This window comes from Zonotrichia leucophrys, chromosome 4 (genome assembly GCF_028769735.1).
Source record: "Zonotrichia leucophrys gambelii isolate GWCS_2022_RI chromosome 4, RI_Zleu_2.0, whole genome shotgun sequence".
Classification (NCBI taxonomy): domain Eukaryota; kingdom Metazoa; phylum Chordata; class Aves; order Passeriformes; family Passerellidae; genus Zonotrichia; species Zonotrichia leucophrys.
The window spans coordinates 26,486,130-26,508,448 of NC_088173.1; the positions used below are offsets into that span (position 1 = coordinate 26,486,130).

At 41.7% G+C, this 22,319-nt stretch overlaps 2 protein-coding genes across 9 annotated transcripts in view; one reads left to right on the plus strand and one right to left on the minus strand.

Annotated features, from left to right (window-relative positions):
• The window catches only part of NFKB1 (nuclear factor kappa B subunit 1), a 57,792-nt gene extending 49,959 nt beyond the window's left edge, over window positions 1-7,833 (plus strand). For all 6 annotated transcript variants that reach the window (XM_064710892.1, XM_064710893.1, XM_064710890.1 and 3 more), the window contains exons 18-24: window positions 1,571-1,740; window positions 2,574-2,676; window positions 3,540-3,661; window positions 4,493-4,559; window positions 4,866-5,038; window positions 5,172-5,349; window positions 6,951-7,833. In XM_064710892.1, the coding sequence (XP_064566962.1) occupies window positions 1,571-1,740; window positions 2,574-2,676; window positions 3,540-3,661; window positions 4,493-4,559; window positions 4,866-5,038; window positions 5,172-5,349; window positions 6,951-7,138 (1,001 nt within the window). In that variant the 3' untranslated portion in view covers window positions 7,139-7,833. The remainder of the gene's footprint in view (window positions 1-1,570; window positions 1,741-2,573; window positions 2,677-3,539; window positions 3,662-4,492; window positions 4,560-4,865; window positions 5,039-5,171; window positions 5,350-6,950) is intronic.
• Window positions 6,183-22,319, minus strand: part of MANBA (mannosidase beta) — a 52,052-nt gene continuing 35,915 nt past the window's right edge. Inside the window, exons 15-19 of one of the 3 annotated variants that reach the window (XM_064710895.1) lie at window positions 17,414-17,556; window positions 15,447-15,704; window positions 9,655-13,257; window positions 8,330-8,416; window positions 6,183-6,544 (exon numbers count right to left, since the gene is read on the minus strand). In XM_064710895.1, the coding sequence (XP_064566965.1) occupies window positions 13,033-13,257; window positions 15,447-15,704; window positions 17,414-17,556 (626 nt within the window). In that variant the 3' untranslated portion in view covers window positions 6,183-6,544; window positions 8,330-8,416; window positions 9,655-13,032. Of the gene's footprint in view, window positions 6,545-7,858; window positions 8,417-9,654; window positions 13,258-15,446; window positions 15,705-17,413; window positions 17,557-22,319 lie in introns of those variants that run through there. The other 2 variants (XM_064710894.1, XM_064710896.1) reach the window with 2 other exon arrangements.

Below are 22,319 nucleotides of genomic sequence, written 5' to 3' on the forward strand. Positions count from 1 at the left end.
CTTTCCCCATTTTGCATATGCTGCCCTTGGGTTTAATATGCCTGCAGGCACAGATGAGAGAACACAGGCAAGTCAGTTTTCTGGTTATACAGAACAGGAAGATTGGTAATGGTCACGTGACACAGCATGGATTTGAATTTTTGTCCCTGTACATTCTCTTCAATATCACAGAACCTCAAGCACTTGTGTTCATCTTGTTCCTTATGCCACCCTTGGTTTTTTTAAAAAATCCCCCCAGAAGAAAATGTTTCCTCCTGCCCAGTGAATGAAATCCCCTTAGAAATAGTTTCTGCACTAGTATTGAGTTTCCTATCTGGCACTTGGTGACCATCCAGAATTAGAGCCTGTAAAATAACCACAAAGAGACAGTTCTCCCATTTTTCAGTGCGCAGGGGACTTCAATCCAGTACTCCTGATCTAATAGATTGTAAAATGTCTGACCTAAAATTGTTGTCATGGATTCAAAAACACTGTGTTCAGTTCTTCAGGAAGAGAGGTTTTTTTGGTTGGGTGTTGGTTGGGTTTTTTAAAAATGGCTTTATTATTATCTTTCTGGTGCAGGTATTCTTGAGGTGTCAGGTCACTGTGACCTTACAGGAGGACGATACTAAAATATACCAGTTACTCTCCAAACCATTTTCTAGAAGAGATGTTCAGTGGCAGATGGGGCCAATGTGGGGTACCTACTTGTTTGATACCAAGATGCAGATTTTCTTTTTAAGGCTATTCTCTTGAGGCAAAAAGATGCTCTAGGTGAGCTCTGTAGTTCCTGCCTTCTGTTCCACCTTGTAATCTGATTTTTTCCTCCTTCCGTGGTTTTGACTCTCCAAGTTCCAATTTATGCACAAAGAACGTATTTATTAACACCATTAACTTCATCCTGAGCCTCCACCTGGAGTACTCCCTTAGGGTCTGGGGCCCCCAACATAAATAAGAAGGATATGGCTTGTTGGAGCAGGGCCAGAGGAGGGCATGAAGATGTTCACAGGTCTGTAACACCTCTCCTCTGCAGACAGGCTGGGAGAGCTGAGAACGGAGAAGAAAAGGCTCCAAGGAGACCTTACAGCACCTTCCAGTACCTAAAGGGGACCTACAGGAAAGCTGGAGAGGGTGTTTTATGAGGACACGTAGGAATGGCACAAGGGAAAGTGGCTTTAAGCTGACAGAGGGTGGGTTTAGATTAGATCTAAGACAGAAATGCCTCACTGTGAGGATGGAACTGTGAGGATGATGAGACACCAGAACAGGTTGCCCAGAGAAGTTGTGGATGCCTCATTCCTGAAAGTAGGTTCAAGGCCGGGATGGGTCTTTGAGCAGCTTGGTCTGGTGGAGGGTGTCCCTGCCCACAGCAGGAGTGGGGTGCAACTAGATGATCTTTGAAGTCCTTTCCAACCCTAAAAATTCTATGATTTGGTCATCTTTTAGTGTATAAACCGGCAAAATAAGTTACTTCTGCTCAGATAACTACAGTAACTCATTTTACAGTTTTCTCACTTTGAAACTCATTACTCTGACATTTCTGAATTTTACAATATTAATGCAGATGAGGGATGGGTTTTGTTTTGTGTAGGTCTCAGTGCAATTCACATGGTGGTGACAGCAAATAGCATGTCCTGCCTCAAACAGCTGATTGCTGCCGGAGTTAACGTCAATGCTCAGGAACAAAAATCTGGACGAACTGCATTGCATTTGGCTGTTGAACAAGAGAACATCCCCTTGGCAGGCTGCCTTTTGCTTGAGGTAAAGGCAGAATTTCTTTCTTCCAGGTCTTTCCAATTACATGTTTAAAAGCTGTTGACAATCCCAGAATGCTTCAGAATGACAGAAGTAAGGGGAGAGGGTCCTGTTTATTGACCAGATCACTTGAACTGGTATAGTGGCAAAGTTACTGATAATGTTACTGTTTTGTTCAGCACTGCTGGTGAAGCTTTTGCCCAAGCTGAGAATTTAGAGTTTGTGACCCTAGCCTGACTGCATATGCCATGTATAATTTGCACTGAGTAAGGCTGGCAGGCACTGAAGTTACCATGAACAAGTTCATCCCTTCTTCTGTCTGAAGTAGAACAGGTATAGAGTTGTGCAGAGAGATGTAGTTGTGTAATCTGTAAATATTTATCTCATCATAACACCTTGATCCTGGTATCGTAATTCTACACACCCCAGCTGGCTATGTAGCTTTCCTCTGTGCTCATGCATGGATGTGCCACCAGCCTGGCTGTTCTGATGAGCAGCAGGAGGGCAGGATTCTCTGCACACCACTCCCACTCCAAAGGCCATGGGCAAGCAGATGGCAGAAGTTTTACAGGGGATGCAGAGTGGCTTTTATCTACCTGACCTATTTGGAGATACACCCTGTGCCTCCTGCTCTAACACTGGAGCACACTACCACTCTATGCATGTAGACAGTTGTGGTTCCTTTCTAACTCCTTCTTTTCAGGCAACAGTTAGAGTTTTTATGCTACCAGACACAGAATGATGCTTACTTGCACAGTAGCAGTGTTAATGCTGACATGAGCCTCTGCAGCTGCATTGTACAGATTTTTTTTCTTTTTTGCCATTCAACAAAACCTTAGGGTGATGCAGATGTGGACAGCACAACATATGATGGGACAACTCCACTTCACATAGCAGCTGGAAGGGGCTCCACAAAATTGGCAGCAGTTCTCAAAGCAGCAGGTATGGAAATATATCTTTGCTGGAGACTTCTCTTTCACAGTGACAATTCAAGTTAAAAGGCTGCAAAGCAGAATGAACTTGTTTAAATGTGGAGGAAGTCAGGTGTTAAAGCAAGAAGGTCTGAATTTCCTCAGAAAGTCCTGCTCTGAGGTGCTATACTAATCACTCTTCAGCACCATCTAATGGCTGGAAAGGCAAACTATGTTGGTCCAAAAAATTCTGGAGAGGACTTTGGGAAGTTTCTTGAGTATCTTTTGTAGCTTTTATAGCTGAAGAAGCAGAGAAGAGATCTTTTTATGTATCTGGGATAAGTGTTGGACTGCTTTAGAAAGAAAAAGCCAAAAAAAAATACCATCACTGAAGCATGAGCTTGTAGTGTCTCCTACTGCTGTCACTTGGGAAGAATTAGGTTGGAGTATTTACTGGAACATTTTGTCAATTGTACTTAGTTTTTCTCCTTTGAAACAGAAACCCAAGCCTCCCACTGCCTGCTTGGTCTTTTAAAAACACCCTCACTTTCTCTGACACTAAAAAGCAGCACCACACCATCCCTTCATCACATACATGCTGTGCTGTGTGAGGCAGCATGGGACTGGGAGTCAGTTGATACAACCAGAGCTCTTTCTCTGGGCCCTAAGGCTCAGCTTAGTTTTTTTCCCTCTTTATAATGGAGAGTAGCATTGTACAGAGATGTGACAGCATTTAAATGTAACTGAAAAAAGAGCCACTTGCTAGCTTAATATAAAGTATCATTCACCTGGAGTAAATTCGCTGATTTGCCATTCAGTACATAGAAAACATATTTTAAATATTATTGAGAAGCAACTTGAAGCCCTTTTCCCACCCCCCTCCTTGTTTTTCAGGTGCCAATCCTCACATTGAGAACTTTGAGCCATTGTTTGATCTAGACTATGTGAAAGATGAAGATGATGATGAAGGGATTGTGCCTGGAACAACACCATTGGATATGGCAGCCACGTCTGAGGTATGTGGTCTGTTTTCTCTTTTAGCTTTTTGTTGGTTTTTTTTTCTAATTATAAAGGATAGTTCAGCTCTCTCAGCTAGCTCCTTTCATTGCATCCAAAATTATTGCAATTAGTTCAATGAATTTGCCATCAAAAATTAGGCTAATTCAGTCATAAAACTCCCCTGATGAAACAGCATTGGAAGAAAGCTCCACTGAACTAAGGCTGCTGAACAGAAATGACCAGGCAGTTCTTGAAGCAGTTGCTCTAGAGTCTTCAGTGTGGGAAAGTATTTACCTGGGTGGGCAGCTTGTGTTTGAAGGCCCATTCTCCAAGGGGTTTCTTTGCTGAGTGTTGTTCAGAACTGCAGCCTGTGTGAGGTGGGAAAATGCACTCCTGTGTTCTACCCAAACAGTGACTGAGCTGATTATTGTGCATGTGGCTTGGTGTGAATGTAAAGGATAACCAGTCAGCATCTCTGCTCATCTGGAGCTGGGGAGTGGTACCAAGCTTAGGTGAAAATCTAACCCAGGCTTTGTTTTAAATGACTGGTTGCAGCAGCAGGCAGCTGCTCCTTGCCTAGTCTCTGCTACTGCCATTTATTTACTGCCAAAACTTCCTCTGTGTCTTGGAAATAATTGCCAGATGACACAGCTTAAAATAAAGGAAGATTAACTTCTGAAGATTTCTCCTTAAAGTTTAGCACAGGTTTTGTACAGTATCCTTAATCATACTGAGCCTAGGAGAGAAAAAGAATGCTGATTACAGATGGAATTTTATACAAGACTGCTGAGACTTAATGGACACTAACCAGATTTCTTCTAAATACTGACTTTAATGTATTCTCTTAGGTGTATGACATATTAAATGGCAAACCCTACGAGTCAGCAGAGGTTCTGGAGGACTTACTCACACAAGGTAACACCTATAAAGACTTGACAATATCCCTCTAGTAATTGAGTACTGAAAGAGTAGTGGCAGAAGACATTGCCCTGCTTGTAACTGAGCTGCTGAGAGAGATGATGTGCCCTCCCACCCCCTCACTCATACAATGAGCGTGATCCCCCTAGGATGTCTCCAGGACAAGAAGTACATTTGCAGTATTGCAGCAATACATTTGTAAATGCTGGGATTGAACTCTCAGTTTGGCTTTGTTTCTGCTTAAAAACGAACTGGTGCATGTTTTGTATAAATAATAAACTAACATATTTCTCTGTTCCCCAGGACACTTGAGAGAGCTGAATGAGAATTCCAAGATGCAGCTTTACAAACTATTGGAATTGCCTGATCCAACCAAAAACTGGTCCACCCTAGCACAAAAACTGGGTCTTGGCATACTTAATAATGCCTTCAGGTTGAGCCCTTCCCCATCGAAGACCCTGCTGGATAACTATGAGGTAATGTGCTGTAACAGGTTATAAAGAACATTGATACACGTAGAGAGCCTTGTTCTCCCGCACAGTGAGACACTGCAGCCCTGCAGTTTTAGCCAGCCTGGTCATGCTGAGTGTCTGATGTCTGCTCTTTCAGGTGTCTGGTGGTACAGTTCAAGAGCTGATCGCTGCTTTGAGACAGATGGATCACACAGAAGCCATAGAAATAATTCAGGAAGCACTGTCCATCTCACGCAGACCGCCTCCCCTGGAGGACAGCACAGCAAAAGCTCTTCCATTATCATCACCACTCACCTTTGCAAATGGAGAGACAGGTAAAACTGAGAGTAAAATATGAACAGCTTTATTTAAGGTTTTTTTCAGTTTTCCCTCTCCACTCTATCTAGGACTGTTAGGATTGCACACCTTCTTGCACACACTGCTTCACCTGCTTACTGGTTCCAGAAATACTTTACTGCAGTGTGACTCCTGTCATCATAGGTATCTGCTAGACATAGCAGAGAGAGGAAAAATTAATCACTTGAATCAGCATGCCTGCATGACAGCATTCATTCTACTGCTGCCCTTTGCTAAAACCAGACACCTGCCATTTGCTAATGGTAATGCCTTGGATGTACTGGGAATATGCAATTATCTCTGCTTTTGACTTCCCCCCGCCCCACAGCTGGATAAACAAAAATGTTTTGCCTCCTAAACTTTTTGGCAAGACTTCAGTATTAAATTTCTCCTTCCACAATGTGTAGCACTCCAAAATGGCCCAGTGTTCTGTAGGCAAAGAAGCTGGGGATGGCTTAGGTTACACAGGACCTCGAGGAGTCCTGCTGGCCAACCATCTGCTCAGAGCAGGGCCAGTGGAACATGACAAGAGGTTGCCCATGTTATGTCCAGTTGAGTTCTGAGCACCTTCAATGACAGAGGTTCTACAGTGGTTTTGGGAAGGGAACTCTTCTAAGAGAGATTGTGAGAAGTTTGCTATCAGGGCTGTTCAGTCATTGTCTGGCCAGGTTTAGTAACAAAAATGTTTGTTTTTTCCTGTTCAAACACTGGTAGTGCTGCCTGTAGCCAAATGTGGAAACTTACACGCTATGTAAAAACATTGTAGGTATTTCTAGTAAGAAAAAAGAAACACCACATCACTCCATTCCAATCTAACATTGCCAGTTTATTCTCTGTAGGCAACTGTTTGGTCAGTCATGGAATAAACCTTCACACCCACCCAAAAATGTGCTTGTACACATACTGTCCCTTTAGATTCATCTTGAAGGGTAAGAGGAGTTCTGCTCCCTCTGCAACACAGAGGGCATCTCACAGTTTAAGATGTTTGCTTAGAAGAACAAGACTGAACTCTTAAGGTACCAGCACTGTTTTAGCCACACTGATCCCACATCGTACCTTCAGTTCCAGCTTACAGTCAGGCACTCCTTCTGTGGATCCTGCCCCGGTGATGAATGCTACTGACTTGTTCCTATTTTGGGGTCACTTACTAGATGAAAGCTCTCAAAAATAAATCTGTAAGTTGAAATAACATGAATTAGAAGTTTTAGGAGCCTCATCCTGGAGTTGCACACTTGCACAGAGTGTGACTCTGAGAACCAGAGAGCCTTTTGCCCTGTGATCACCACAGTTGGGCAGAGTCCTGACCCAACTGCAGTGACAGCATTAGTGTCAGTAGAGCACCAGGCTTCTCATCCCATCCAACCTCCAACTGCAAGCTGATCTCTGCCAGCAGTACATCAGAGCACATGCTTTGGTGGCCTGGAAACAGTCAGTACAGCTTTTCCTATTACAATACCTCATGTTAGACCTATTTTCCTGTTGAAGAGCTTGACCCTGTTGGTTTATATGCCTTAGGCTTTTCTCAAAGCAACCTTGCTCAAGCCACACAAATGATGTTTCCCTTTGCTCTGTCCCTCAGGTGAGCTCTACAACAGCAGATTCCAAGACCCTGAAAGTGTGTGTGACAGTGGTGTGGAGACCTCCTTCCGCAAGCTGAGCTTCACCTACTCAGACTCTCTGAGCAGCAAGTCCTCACTAACACTTGGCAAAATGGCCCTGGGCTGTGGACATCAAAGCTCAGGGCAAAGCAATTACATAGCTGACTAGTGATCTTCAGTTGGCAAGATGCAGTTACAGGAAGAAATGGGACATTTCAAATTACGTCAGTGTCATCCTGGCCAGAGGGAAGGGAACTCACAACCAAAAGTACACTGGAAGAATCTCACCTGAACCCAAACAAATGGCAACTGCAGCGTGTGACTCCTAGCCACTGCTTCCTTCCTCAAGTACATTTAATTGTGGTCATTTACAAGCCATTTACAACAACCAGGGCTCCACTGCTGCATTAATACACAGGTCTGGATGTTGTCAAAGACTCACTGAACTTCCCTGGTCTGTGAGGATTTTCTTTTACAAATGAAAAAGAAGTTGTTAATGCATAATACAAACTTACTAAAGAGGTTAAGCACAGGAACAATCAGAGGATACAGTTTCTAGCTGCTCTCTTCATAATTTTTGCAGCACAGTTGCATGCAAACAGCTTATAAAATAGCTGGCAAAGAAAAATCATTACTTTAATCACAACAGAGACAACTTAGCGAAAAAAGAGAATCCTAAAAGAATCTTGTATATTTCAAATAATGTATTTAAACTTAACTTTGGTGCCTCTTATTCAAAAATTTTTCAAGTTTGGCATTTTCCTACTTGTAAATAGTTTTTTTTATATCTGGTCCTTTTTGGAAAAGCGTGCTTTTTAAATGCTTATTTTTATTTTACTTTTATAATAAAACCCCAAAATTAATGCTCCTGTCTGTGCCTGCTGTGATTCTTACATTACTTTGCAAGCAGAGGTATTGAAGATTTAGCATCTCTATTTTAGGCATCGATACAAGATCATGCTGATTTCCAAGCACTAAAATGAAAGGTTGCAAGCCACCTGTCTTAAGCCTAAAGTATCTTTTATGGAGGGAGAGCAGGACTATCAGCTACTGCTGAGCATCTGTACTTTGAGATTAAGGCCTCTTCCTTGTTTTAGTTCTCCTTATTATGGCCGCAGAGAATCATTTACACTGAAACCAACCATTTAGTGTTTCAGCAAATTTCTGAGGAGACAGCTCTCCTTTGGGCTATCTAGAATCTCCTGTAGTAACTGTGCTCATGAGCAGTGTTTCTTCTTGTCTGACATCAATTCTGAGATGGTGAGTGTCCTGTTATTGATGTTGGCACAACTAAACAGAACAGGCATCAGAGTTTGTGATAAAAAAAAAACAGGAGGGGCACTGTACCACTGTCACTTACCTCTAGCCAACTTTTTTGGCACAAAGAAGGAGTGTTGACAGGGTCGTTCTTGGCTCAGCTCAGTCTTCAGTAACCTGGGTGTCACTCCTGAGAAAATGAATCAAAATAAACCTTGAAAATGGTTATGTTCAGAGTGGTAGCTGCTGTAATCAATTAAATGATGAGTAACGAAAAAAATTTGTGAATTTATTTTATAATCCGGCTGAATTACTGAGAATGTTAATTACTTCCAGAAAAGAAGAATAAGAGTGCCATTCATTTGTTCTTTCAGTTCTTGTATGTATAATCATCCACGCAGTGTCTAAGGCAGATAGATTTTTGTTCAATTAATGTACTTCTCCAGTGTTCTCTTTGTATTCCAGCTCTAATAGAAACAGGCAAAAGTTCTTCTATTTCCAGGAGTGGAGGGGCTTTTTGGGCCCCAGGAGAGCTGCTGTTCAAGTAAAACACACCTTCTGCTTCCAAAGAATTTCCAGCACAGCTCGGGGGGCTGGCGGAGATTTTTACGGAGGTTTCTGCAATGCTGCAGGTCACCAGGGCACCCTGGCTGTTATGCACAACTTTTAGCTTTAGTTCTGACCAGCTGTGCTTTTAAACCACCAGGAGACACCTGGATCTGTATTTCCTTAAAGCACTTTGTGACCAGATGTTGCATAATAGCTGTTTATCAGGTTACTGATCATGCACAGCAGGTCCCCTAGGCCCTATGTATGGAAGTGCTTTAAATGGCAGCCTGGCAGCTTCTCAATTTCATTGTATTTAATAAAAAAGACCTCAATCTTTTTTGTTTTTTTCCCCTTTTTTTAGAGATAGAAAATTGTTGCTGAGCACATCTGTTTACACCTGGCTTATAGAGAGAAACCTCCAAACTTAATCTGTATGTGCAGTGGAATAGTGCTCGCTCTGTTATTCTGCTACTCTGCTGCAGTAATAAACAGAAAATTGTTGAAAGCAGCAAAAGTTGTAACAACAGATCTCTTCAGATGTTCTCTGCATTTGATATGAAATGAATGACTCAAAAAGTTCAACTGCCCTTGATTTTAGATTAGCTGCTACAGTTGTATGTTTCCTGGCATCATCTTGGCATGTATGTACAAATTTGGAAATCACTGGAAGACCTAGGCAGCATTCTGAGATTCTATGGACTGCAGGAGGGTAAGAATCTTACCTACATGTAGTGGTGTATGAACTGTCTTTTCTCTCTTGCCTGGAAAGTAAAACGCTTTTTTCACACATTTAAGAAAAAAGAGCCACTCTTCTTGCTTCCCCCAAGTAAAGTGACAGGAATGCTGGTGCCCATTTGCCAGTTTATGGTCAATACTCACCCACCATGCACAGCTTCTGGTGTTTCTGGGTGATCATGCCTTGAAATAAAGCAGTTCTAGAGTAATGGCCAGTAGTCAGTCCAAACCTTTGCAGGCTCCAAAAGACTCCTACAGGAAAAGACAACACAAGTTAATTACCAAGGAGTTGATTTCCTGCTTTCAGCATTATGAAGCAGCCTCATGTCCCACTTAGACCCAGGCTGGAGTATGTTTTTCCATGGCCTCATTTAAATCAGACCACTATAGAATTTTTTAGCCATCCAGTCACCCTTGCCATATGCACAATGCAGAAGAGCACTAGTTCAGGTATTATAGGTCTCTGCTGACTGACTACTTCTTACAGAGATGGCCTTTTTTCATTTAAGTTTTGGTTTTCCACACTAATTGAATTAATTTGGGGGTTTTGTTTTGCTACCTTGTAATATCTGACTGGAAAGCAAGGTTATGTAAACACAACTCTTGGACTGAAACCTGTCCTAAAAACTTCAAACCATGAATTCCTGGTACCCTAAGTGGGTAAAAAAGAAAACAGTGATTCTGACAATAAAAAGGCTGGCTTGTAAGCTTCAAACCCCAGCTCTCCTGTACTGAAAATAAGAAACTCACTGGCCCATCTCTCTGCTCCTGACACTGGTTCAAGTTAATGAAAAGGTCTCTGCTACACATCTCCAAAACCAAAAGGGAACTAACTAACAGAAGTAAAAGTACTGAGAAAGATGTGCTTCTAAGGCAGAATATTTGTCCAGACCACAAGGTATGCAAACAGCAGGTAACAAGAAACACCAACTATGAACTATGAACACTTACTTAGAAAGCAATTTTTAGATACATTTGCATGCTTCTTTCTTGGAGAAAATGCAGAACTTGAAAAAGCTTCCAAGGACATGCTCCAGTAAACTGGAGGAAAATAAGTCTACCTTGTGTGGCAGGAAGTAAAAACAGCTGCCCTCCAAAGCTCAAAACGGCCTCTGCAAGCCCAGAATGTGTTTACAGCTAAATCCCAGCCAGAGAATGGTTTTAGGACAACAGATTAGCCAACACCATACAGTGTTCTTCCCAAACCTGCTCTCAAGTTCTCTTCTGGAAGGGCATTTGTCATGGCTGTGGGGCACTCTGGCTGCTGCTTTTGCCATCAGTGGAGAACAGCCCAGAGGGGCCCAGGAGCAAACAAAGGCCATGAGCACAAGAGAATTCCCTGGTCCTTAACAAGACATAGCAAGGAAGTGCCGTGAAGGAACACTGACAGGGCCAGTCCCCTCTGCTGCCACCAATACTGCAATGACACTGAGGACAAGCAGCACAGCTACCAAATGCTGTCCTAGGGCTCCGGCTGCCAAACCCCATCAGACAGAACTGGCAATACAGGTTACAGCTGCTGCAGCTCTAACAACACCCAGCTGGCAAGATGGATGTGTCGACAGGAGCGCAGGCTACCAGTGCTGCCTTCCTATCTCTGCCCAGATCTGAGACTAAGGCAGAACAACGTAACCAATACAGCACAGGATGGCACTGCCAAAGTAACAATGGTTAACCAAAGCACACCTTACAGCCACTGCTGACCGTGAGAGAACAGCTTCTATAAACACACACCTACTACAACACCAGGAAACCAAAAGAACATATTAAGGATATTAAAACAATAATGGAAGTCAACCTTCCCCTTTAAATTCTGGTTAGAGTTCAAGCATTTGGCTTAAGCAATTGCTAATCTTTCACAATGGCACCTAGTGCTGAATTAAAGATTTTCATTGAGAAAGAATGGACCTACTACTTAGGGAGCTCCTGACCTTCAAAAACAGCAATAATTTTTAAAATATCCCAAACCTTGCTATGTCAATCTGGTAACTGCAGAAAGCAACAGGGAAAAAAAATAATAGAATGCTGTTATGTTTAACTGTGCTGGTAGACTTTATTTGCATAGCCACTTCATCACTTATTTATCATGTACCACATCATTTCTTTTCAAGATTTTGCCTAAAAATTGTGACAGGCTAGATGAGGTCACAGTTATCCAAATTAATAATTAATGAATGAGTTTTGCTTCTAGCAATCCAAAAGTTTTTCTACATATCTTAAACTTCACTCATTTGCTGAGATGAACAAATATCACTGACCTCCACATAGGTCTCTTGATTGTCTCTAAACAAGTGATTCCTCCAAAGTTTTATTTATTTAACACTCTTAAGTGCCATTTTGAAATTCTATCTAGATGTTGCTAGAAGAGACATTTCTCCATCAATGTAAAAGAAAGACACCAACAGACTTGCCCTCTTCCTAATACACTGCAGCAGTATATATGAATCATATTTTCTCTACATTTGTTCTTTCTTACCTTATGTTGACTTTCTTACCTTATGCTTTGATTCCACCTTGATTCCAGGACACCAAAAAAACTGAAGGATTTTTCTGGTATTGTTGGCCCATGATGCCTCTCAGAACAGCTTTTTCATTTCCTTTGTCAGCGCCTGCATTTGTTAAGTTTTACTCATGACTGTCATTTTCCTTATCTATTTTACAAAATCTATTAACACTGGCACATACACATCCATATTTTGATTGTTTTCATGTTTTCTTTTAACTAGGACTTGTTTTGAACCAGATGCAACTGCAGTTAGTTGTTTTGGTAACCCAATAAAGCATCTGTAAGAAACTCTCATTAATCATTTCCCTTTCATCTGTAAGTTTTTCCTCTCGCTCAGGAGTATGTCAGCTTTGGTTAACACCAAAGTATCAACATGCTCATTAAAACTGTGATCACAAAAACTGAGTCTGAGTTCTCCAGTGGAACACAGAGCTGCTGCCCCCACACGTGCCCCAGACCCCCCACACCACCAGTGAGCAATGCCCTCGTGCTGCTTTTACATCAGCGATGGACTTCAGTGCCAGAGCTCCTTCAAACTCCACCTACTGCCATGCTGATTCTGCTTTGCAAGAAAATTAATATTTGCTTGGGTGGACAGAGGATCCTTGTGGAACACCAGCAAGACCCCAGCTGCATTCCAAACCAAGGCTGACAGACAAGCCAAATGTTTAGCAACCTGCCCATGGAGTGGCTGGAGGCAGTCCCAGCTTCACTCCCTATCCTTCTCCCTTGCTCTCAGCATACACCTTGCTGGTATCCAAACTGAGCTTCCACTTACAGCATAGTGAAACTAGAAAAAAATATGGATGTGTTTTCAATACACCACATATATTATATGTAAGCTTTGCTGTTGGTATCTTTACAATGAACCAGCAGTTACAATTCACAAGACAGGAAGACACAGTATATTCTTTAGCCAGTTTAAAGTGCACGTCACTTCAGAGCTTCAATCAAATTCTTCTAATTTTTATTTCTCCTCCTGTTTCACTCTTTATCTAGAATGAAATGAAGTATTCTCAGACAACATCCAGTAGAGAGGTCAAGATTAGTGAACTTTTCAGCTTTTCAACACTAGTAGGTTCCCAAGGATAAAACACAACTGTTTTCTTCTTTTCAGTCATAAGGAAACCATTATCACTAAATCTGCCTTTTATACTCCCTACATCCAAAGTAACAAAAGGAGCAATTGCAGTGGTCTGAAGAACAAATATATAAATGCCATCTTGTTGGGACACAGAGGCCTGAAAGAGAAATAAAAAATATGTATTATTAAAAAAATACATGTCAAAGAAGACTCCAGTTACACCCAAACTGGGAAAGACCTGCATACTAGTAGGCTGAACAATCACATCTCATCAAAAGTAGTATTCTTCATATCTAAGAATCATTTAAAAACTGCAAATGTTACTAGAGCCTTCCTACAGAATACTATAGACTGGAAAAATGCCAAGAAGTATTATCACTTTGCCATCTTCTTATGAGAATAACTGAGTAAATGGTAATCTGAGTTCTACATAGTACTGGTATCCTGTACTTACTGCAGTGAAAGGGATTTGTCCTTTCACCAACACTTCACTCAACTTACCAGTTCACATCTGCTAAAAGAGCTTGCCTTTCAATTATATACAGAATAGAAATACACAAAAGCCAAAGATGGTAAAAATCCCAGTAAGACAGAAAGACATCTCATCTTAATGCATCATGGCAGCGAAGCCCTCATACTTAATTTAGTTATATATTACAAAAAAATTGTAAAATGTAAGGTCAAGGTATAATGTTTTGTATTAAGTTCTATCAGCTCTTAAATCTCAGAGAGACCTTAAATCCCAGCCAGGATGCATTTTCATGCAGCACTCCCCATTCACCACAATGAAAGATTATGCTACATAACTTTCAAATACCAGTTAACCATCTATAAAAAGAAGACAAATTACAGCCAGTACAGGCATCATGTTCTCCTTACAAGAAAAGCAATGCTATTCATTTTTAAGAAAAAGCACACATCCTCTACACATTTTGTTTCTTGAAGTAATACTAATGCTTTTGATGCTTTTTAAAAGCAATGCTAGGAACTGTAGCTCTTGGATTAGCAATGTACTTGAAAGCCTAGTTAGTTAATTAGTAACTAAGTATAGACATACACAGTCATTTTTTTAATCACAGCTGCATTTCTTAAAATGACCACTTTGCATTTATCCTTGCTCGCTATCCTTATTAGTTAGTATTGCAAAGACAACACCACTACAAGATAAAGGAATGAAATTTTCCAAAAATGCTCCAGATGCAGAACTTTTCTTATTGATGATATCATCCATAAACCAAAAAACCAGACCAAAACAAACAAAAAACCTCCCCACAGCATGACTCAGACTGCAGATTGTACCACCAGATGAAAAAAAAAATTAAAACAGGCTGATTTCTTTTCTTTGTACACTCAGGAGGCAGGCTGTGCTGTTGTGAAAGAGATAAGAAGAGAAAATCTGGCCCATTTTCTTTTTGTAAAGCAATTATGCTGGTCCAGATTCAAAGAGATTAGACCTCTATTCCCTCCCTGTTCAGTTTAGCACTAAAGAGCAAAGCTGCAGTTTGAAAGCCAAATGTGAGAACACAAAGGTCCCCATCCTGCACATCTGATGATTAGGAATTTTCCAATAAGCTGTATATGCTAAGAAGTGAGGTTTAACAAAACACGTGTGCACACACACACACAGGGCATGCAAGCTCTCTCTATATACAGCAAGCTTGCTAGGAGCAGAAGAAATCTAGGAAAAAGGAGCAAATTGACTAAATGACAATGTTATACAACACTAATGGGGTTTTTGCCTGTTTAGGAGACTGACACACTTGCCAGCTATTAAGAATAATCACTATTATGCAAATCAGAACCCTTACTGGAGGGCAGGGATTTGAAAGAGGAGGAAAGGAGCATGCAATACTGCAATTTTGTGTGTTAGCAATGTTCCACTGATCTGAGAGTGTGAGCACCTCCAGAGGAAATACTGCTGACAATAATGCACTCCACACTCAACTGAACTAGGATCACCTCATCCTGACATACACTGCTGTCTGCAAGCCAGAATACTTGTCATGATGCTATTTGCTGTCTAGGGACAAAAGGAAAGAAAGGAGCAATGCTGCAAGGGGGAGGACAATCTAAACATATGAAAGGGAGATTTCATTCTTTAAAACAGAACAAAGCCCAGACAAAAAAATCATGAACAAACAAACAACCCCCCCAGCAGTCTTATTCGGATACACATATAGTGATACCAGAAAAAAATCTGATTTTGAATGCAACCTGGAAGCCAGAATAGCAACAACCAAGGAGAAAGAACATTCAGTGGAATCAGACACTGCACAGCCAGCAAACAACCCAAACCAGTAGGATTAGCAAAACCAAATACAGTAATTTAGCATGATTGATGCTTACACTAAGCTGGGTCTTCTCTAATCCCACGGCATCCTTGAGTGATGAAAGGAAGTAATGGTTCCTAGGACTCTGGAGCCCATCTTCTCCCACGAGACAGAAAGTAATCACACAGCTTTCCCTGGTACAATTTCTGCATCTTCCCAGAAGGTCACAGATGGGCTCCTTGTAGATGGGGACAGCACTCTGTGCTTTAACAGTCACACCTTCTTTGGCAAGGGTGCACACGGGCTCCAAAGAGCTCCAGGCGTGCACTGAGACCTACCAAGCACATTGAGAGAGCACAAAGCTTAGAAGAAAGGCTACATTTCTGAAAACAATGCAGCATCCTAGATTTCAGATTGCTCATTACAATAGATGTTTTTCTGACAGCACCAGGTAGTAAGAAACCACACAATAGATACAGCATATAAATAAGATCATTCCAAAATCCTAACAAGAGGTCCATTTCAAACAGTCTGGAGCTGCTCTTGATCTGCAAGACTTTTTTCTTTTCTCCAGGCTCCTTGAGAGGAAGAGATTGTTAATTCCTACCAAGGAAGTGCTGGAAATGGAATTATTGAGTGACTAATTTGTTGACTCTTTTTCCTCCCTTCCTGAATTAAAAAAAACTCAGAGGATTTTTATGAGATTGCTCAGCATTATCTGATGTAACCCAACTGGGTATACTAGAGTTTCTGCTTAATCACTCTTAAACAGAAGCAAGCTCCATCATCTTAAAAGGGATTATGAAGGGTATATTAATATAGCAAAATACATTCCCAGACATCTTCCATGTATTATGAATATGCCCTTTTTAAAAGGGCATAATTTGGAAATTAAGTACTTAATGAGAATTAAAATATTCTGTTTCATAAATTTTTGGTTAGTTTTAGCCTTAACAGGAGTGTGCAGTCAGGAATAGATCTTAACTCCTTTCAAGAGTTAAGTTCCAAATCTTCTTGAAGTGCAATATACAGTATTCATCAGAACTATTCTACTGCCAACACTTCTCTGGTGCTATCAGAAAATCTGAATTTATGTCTGTTAGAATAACTCAGACCAGAAATGAAAAATTTCACTAAGTGCAATCCTACTCCAAGAACTGACTATCCAGAAATTGCAACCATATTCTGTAGCATAATTTACTCCATATAAGCAACCTTATAAATCTGAAAATTCATGGAAGCCCACCAGACAGAGCAATGATCTAGGAGCTGACACACTCATACTACTAGTGAGTCATTCCAGGTCTCAAGGTCTGTTTTTCCATCCTTCACACTGTTTTCACATGGGATACATTTTATGTCAGGAGCTGTATCTCATAGTGGAAAATGGTCCCTAAATTCATCTGGGGTCTGGCTGCCATATGATTAATAGCAACAAAATGTAACAACCTGAAAAGGAAGATTGCTGTCTACAAGAAAACACAGCAGTCCAAACACTGACCTAAAAATCCTATCAGTTTCTATAGCATTATCAGAGAACAGTTAAGGCATCAATTGCAAAGTGGTGCCATGCATAGGTGACCTTCCAATTAAAGATGTGCTGTTCATATTTCAGAAGATAATCCAGTCCTTTTTCCCAAAGCTGTATAGTTTGAGTACTGGTAAGCAATGGTACAATCCCTTTTTTCCCCACTACTTAATCAGGTTATCTAGTTCTAACACCAGGGAAGAGTTTTGTTAAGTAAGAGGTACCATTTTTCACACTTTGTTCTATTTAACCATCAATCCCTTTAAGATTTCAACAGAATAGTTCATTTCAGCCTTATACCTATAGGCTATAAGCAAAGCAATTCCTTCTTCTGTGAAGCACTACACACTACTTTAATAAAGAATAGTGTTGTCCCTAAGATTAAAGACTAGAGTTGCATCTCACAGTGTTTGAGCATGGCCTTTCTGAAGCTTGTCTGTACAAGGACCTGCTTGTTTCAGCTTCTCACATTTTTGTAGGAGGCACACAAGAGTGGTGAGGTAGGTGCCACTTACCCTCAAAGTCACCTTGTGGTCCTCATGAAGATCTGAGACACCATAAATGTGCAACATCCCTTTGTCTTCATAGGCCACAGGCAGCAGTGGTGCAAAGAAGTTCTGGGCAAAATAATGGAGCAGCTTCCACTTACCACCATACTCTAAAAATGGTTAAAAAGAATAAAGATTGAAACTGAATCCAAGATTGCCTTGTCACACGCTCCCTGTATGTGCTTTCTGGTCCTGCTATTGGCAATGCAACATCCCCCTTCATCCTTTTTCATCTCTATCAAGTGCAAAGAATGACTGAAGGTACTCTTGCTTCCTTCCAGGCAAGGCTCTGCCCTGGAAAAGATCTGATGCTCTTTCAAGCTTTGAGCTTTCCCAAAAGTTTACATTTTTCTCTATCTCTGTCCTATCACTGCTACACTGTCATTCAGTTAAAGGAAGCCTTGAACATGAGTGACAAGGCTGACACAGCATATCCCACATAAACCAAGCAGCTGGAGCATCTGTGCTGTTGAGAATCCAGACACACTGGCATTGCCACAGACTATCACTACTATAAAAAGAGACAAGGCACTTATACAAAGTGCTCTCTTCCCTTTTTTCAGTCCTCCTTTCAGTTCTTCCTTAGAGGACATCAGTAACAATAAAGACAAAAATAAGTTCCCAAACCAAAGACAACTGTGAGCTTGGCAAACAAATCTGCCAGGATCTAGAGACACCACCTCGTCCATGGGAGTTAGTATTCATGACAGGCACATGACAAACAGTTCACACTGCTTCTTTTATGGAAAGCTGTACCTCATTACTTTTAATACTTTGAAAATCTGTCATTAAACTGGAAAAGCCATCAAACTCTGCATCCTCTCCAAAAAAAGCACTTTTGTTTTCTTGCTTTGCAACACTGTCATGTAACCATTTTGAAAGAGAAGTTGCATCCATTTCTTCCTCTATTAACATTCCATCTAGTACCCACTATCTGCATTTTAAGTTTGTCCTTGCTCAACCATTGTCCAGTCACTGAAATGGCATGAAAAAGAAGCAGCAAGTCAGCTGCACCATCTCACAAGGAAAGAAAAGTTAGATACAGGTTTCATTCTTGTTTCTGGGTGTTTACTTTATACAACAAGTTTAAAGCTGATGTATGCTTTATGATGTATGAAGAATATTTTCAGTGAGATGTGTTTGTTGTAAATCTTAGTAATCACTCTCTTAGTTTTGGTTCTTGTACAAAGCTCTTAGTCCATTCAAACATCTCCTAATTAAAGACTTATCCAGCATAGTCTTAAAAGGGTTGCTGTGGCTTTCCCAGGGGGACTTGAACAGGCTTTGTCTGCACTCCACATAGACATGAATGAACTTTGTGAAGAATAAGTGCATTCGTTCCCGTTTAGCACCTTACACATCACCTTGTTCTCAGCAAGTTCACAGCCAGCTAGCTTGGAAAACAACAAGAGAAGCTCATATCTGCCTGGAAAACCCACACAAGATTGAACTGTGCTATGAGATCAGTCTGTTGCCAGCAAAGACACCACTGGCATTCAAGTTAATTGCACTGAAGCAAACCAAAGAGATAAGGCTGGAGGAAAACTTCAGGAGAAGCAGCTGCATATCTTCAAAACAGACAGTCAATAAACTGAACATACCCAGTATATTGGTGCTTCTCAGTACAGAACTATAGAACTATTTATGATGGAAAAGATCTCTAGGATCAAATTCAACTGTTCACCTGCCAAGTGCACCACTGAACCACATCCCTAAGTTCCCATGCCATACCTTGTAAAATACCTCTAGGGATGGTGATTCCACCACTTCCCTGGGCAGCCTGCTCCAATGTTTGATAACACCTTCAGTGAAGAATTTTTTCCTACGATCGAATTTAAACCTGCACTGGCACAGCTTGATGCCATTTCCTCTTATCCTGTCATTTGTTAATGAAGAAAGGGGGCTGACCCCCACCTTGCTATGACCTCAATTCAGGTAGCTGGAGAAATCAATAAGGGCTGTGTGGGGGTGTGTCCCAGCCTCCTTTCCTCCAGGCTAAACAGCCCCAGCTCCCTCAGCTACTTTCCACAAGCCTTCTGCTCCAGACCATTCCCCTGCTCCATTGCCCTTCTCTGGACATGATCCAGCACCTCAATGCCATTCTTGTAGTGAGGGGCTCAGAGCTGAACACAGAATTTGAGGTGCAGCCTCAACAGTGCTGAGTACAGGGGGACAAATCCCTTCCCTACTCTTCCTGGCTACAGACACAAGCCAGGATGCCCTTGGCCTTCCTGGCCCCCTGGGCACACCCTGGCCCATGTTCAGCTGCTGTCACCAGCACCCCCGGGTCCTTTCCCACTGGGCAGCTCCCCAGGCACTCTGTCCCTGCCTGTGGCACTGCCTGGGGCTGCTGTGACCCAAGGGCAGGACTTGGCACCTAGCCTTGTTGAACCTCATACAACTGGCCTCAGCCCACTGATCCACCCTGTCCAGATCTTCCGGCAGAGCCTTACTGCCACTCCCACCCAATCAGGTGTTGATTGCAAACTGGCTGAGGGAACACTCGAACCCCTTGGTCAGATCCTTGAAAAGATATTAAGCAGAGCTGTCCCCAGTACTGAGCCCTGGGAAATCCCAGTAGCAACCTGCAGTCATCTGGGTGTGAATCCACTCACCACCACACCTGGCCTGGCCTTCCAGCCAGTTTGTTTTCATGGTGAACAGTGCAGCCATCCATATCATGAGCAGCCAGTTTCTCCAGGACAATGTTGTGGGAAATGGCATTAAGGCTTTACTTAAGTCTAGGCAGACAACACCACAGCCTCCCCTCATCCACCAACTGCATCAGCTTGCCATAGAGGGAGATCAGGTTGCTCAAGCGTGACCTGCCTTTCAAAAACCTGATCCCCTGGTGATATGAACAAAGGCATGTTCTGGCACTCCAAGGACACTTCCTGACAGAAAACACTGGTGGTTTAAAGAATAAAAGTACCAAAAATAGGGGGTGCTAACAAATTACTCTTCAGTCATTAAACTTGAGAAGATGGGAGATTCAGACTGGGGATGGATTATCTGAAACAGAGTAAACAAGGGGGCAGTATCTGATCCAACAAAGAAAAAGCTATGGGCCTTGTATGAGAAATGGGCAGGGAGAGTCTGGGAGGGGTTGAAATCTCTAAAGCCCTCAGGACTGCTACAAGACTTACTGGAATTTCAATTGTCAATTAATTAAATTGCCAATGCAACAGATGTTGCTAACTGCAGAATCCAGGCAAAGCCCACCACAAGCTTAGACAAGTTACCCAGCATGGTCTGAGGTTTCAGTGCCTGTTGACTTGAATTTTTTTTCCTGAGCTTAATTCACATAATGAAAATCTAGGCTTCAGCTGTCTTATATATGGAAATGGAAAATGCAATTAATGTAGAGCAGTTTCTGCTACTTAGTGTAATAGAAAATCCTGTTTCTTTTTGAATGGGTCCTTCTCAACCTCTGCTGTGCCTTGATTTCCAGCTGGATTACACAGCCACACTGCAGAGGGAAAGAGAGGAGGTTTGCTACCAAGGCAGCAGAGATCCTCAAAAACCTTTACAGTGAAGACAACACACTCAGAGCCGACATGGCATCAGACTTCCACAGGAAAACCCAAGCAAACAAAATCCCCGGCCAAGAAACAAAATCAAAGAAACCACACACTTTAAAGTTTGCACCATTTCAAAACCCACTCTACTACTTCAACACCCATTGTTTTGGATGTTTGAAAACATCATTAATCTGCTTAAATCAGCTTTGAATACTGGTACTTCCCTTTCCAAAAAAACTAGAGCCATTTTAAAAAAACAAAACTCAACTGCTGCAGCAGTTTCACACAGGAAGTGTTTTCCAAAGACAACTTTTCCAGCAAGAGAATCTTAATATTACATTTGTCAAAGTAACTTCAGACAGCAAGGAAAACTGAAGCTAATTTTAAAGCCTGTATTTTTCAGTTCTTCTGTTGTCTTGATTTCCATAGGACCAGAACTACATTCCTTTCTTTAAAAACAGGCAAGTTGCATATCAAATACACCACGAACACACACCCAAAAATGGATGTAAAAAATCTGGAGGTCGGGAAGTTATCATGAGAAACCTCTGGGTTTAAACTTTCCTATTACAGACATGCATGCCCAAAGGCAACAGTCAAAAGTTCTTTAAAATAGCCCTGGGGTGGTTTTCTCCTCCTCCCACATTTAAAGAAATTCTTACAGATATCCAAGTTCCTCAATTTTTCGTGGCAATAACAAGGGAATTGCACTCTGTGGTATTAAACTTCAGACAGGAATTCAGAATCAGGTTTGTCATGAGACCCTAATACCCTTTTTTCTGACTCTTCCCTGAAGCCTTCTACACTGATGGCAGGAGTGCAAATACACAGATCTCCCTGAAATGATTTTAAATTAATCACTTCACACCATTAAATGCAACCTGAGAAACATGTTGCTAGTTCTTTCCTCACCCCAGCCTCATGAATTCAGATCAATTATTCTTCAGAACACTCTGTACCAGGGCTCACCAGGGGCTCTAAATATTGAACCTGCAATAAAAGCCAGTTACCTGCTCAAGGGGATCTCAAGACTACTGAGTTGGGTACCTCAAGGTGCCCCTTGTCTGGGAGTGTCACAGCACTCCACCAAAACACACTGCAGAGATGCTGAAGCATCCAACATGGCACAGCCAGCTTCACAGCTAGGTGCTAACAGTCAGAGCCCCGTTGTGATCAAAGCTTTCTACTTCTGAGCTGAAGCCAGAAGTACTATGACAAAAATGCTGTGCTGTGTTTTCATTCAACCCAAGCAAACATCTTAAAGGTAAAAGTTAAAAGGAGAAACATTTGCTACCTTCTTCCTTCCTCACCACGTGCAAACATTTCTGCTTTGTACCGGAAATTATGTAAAC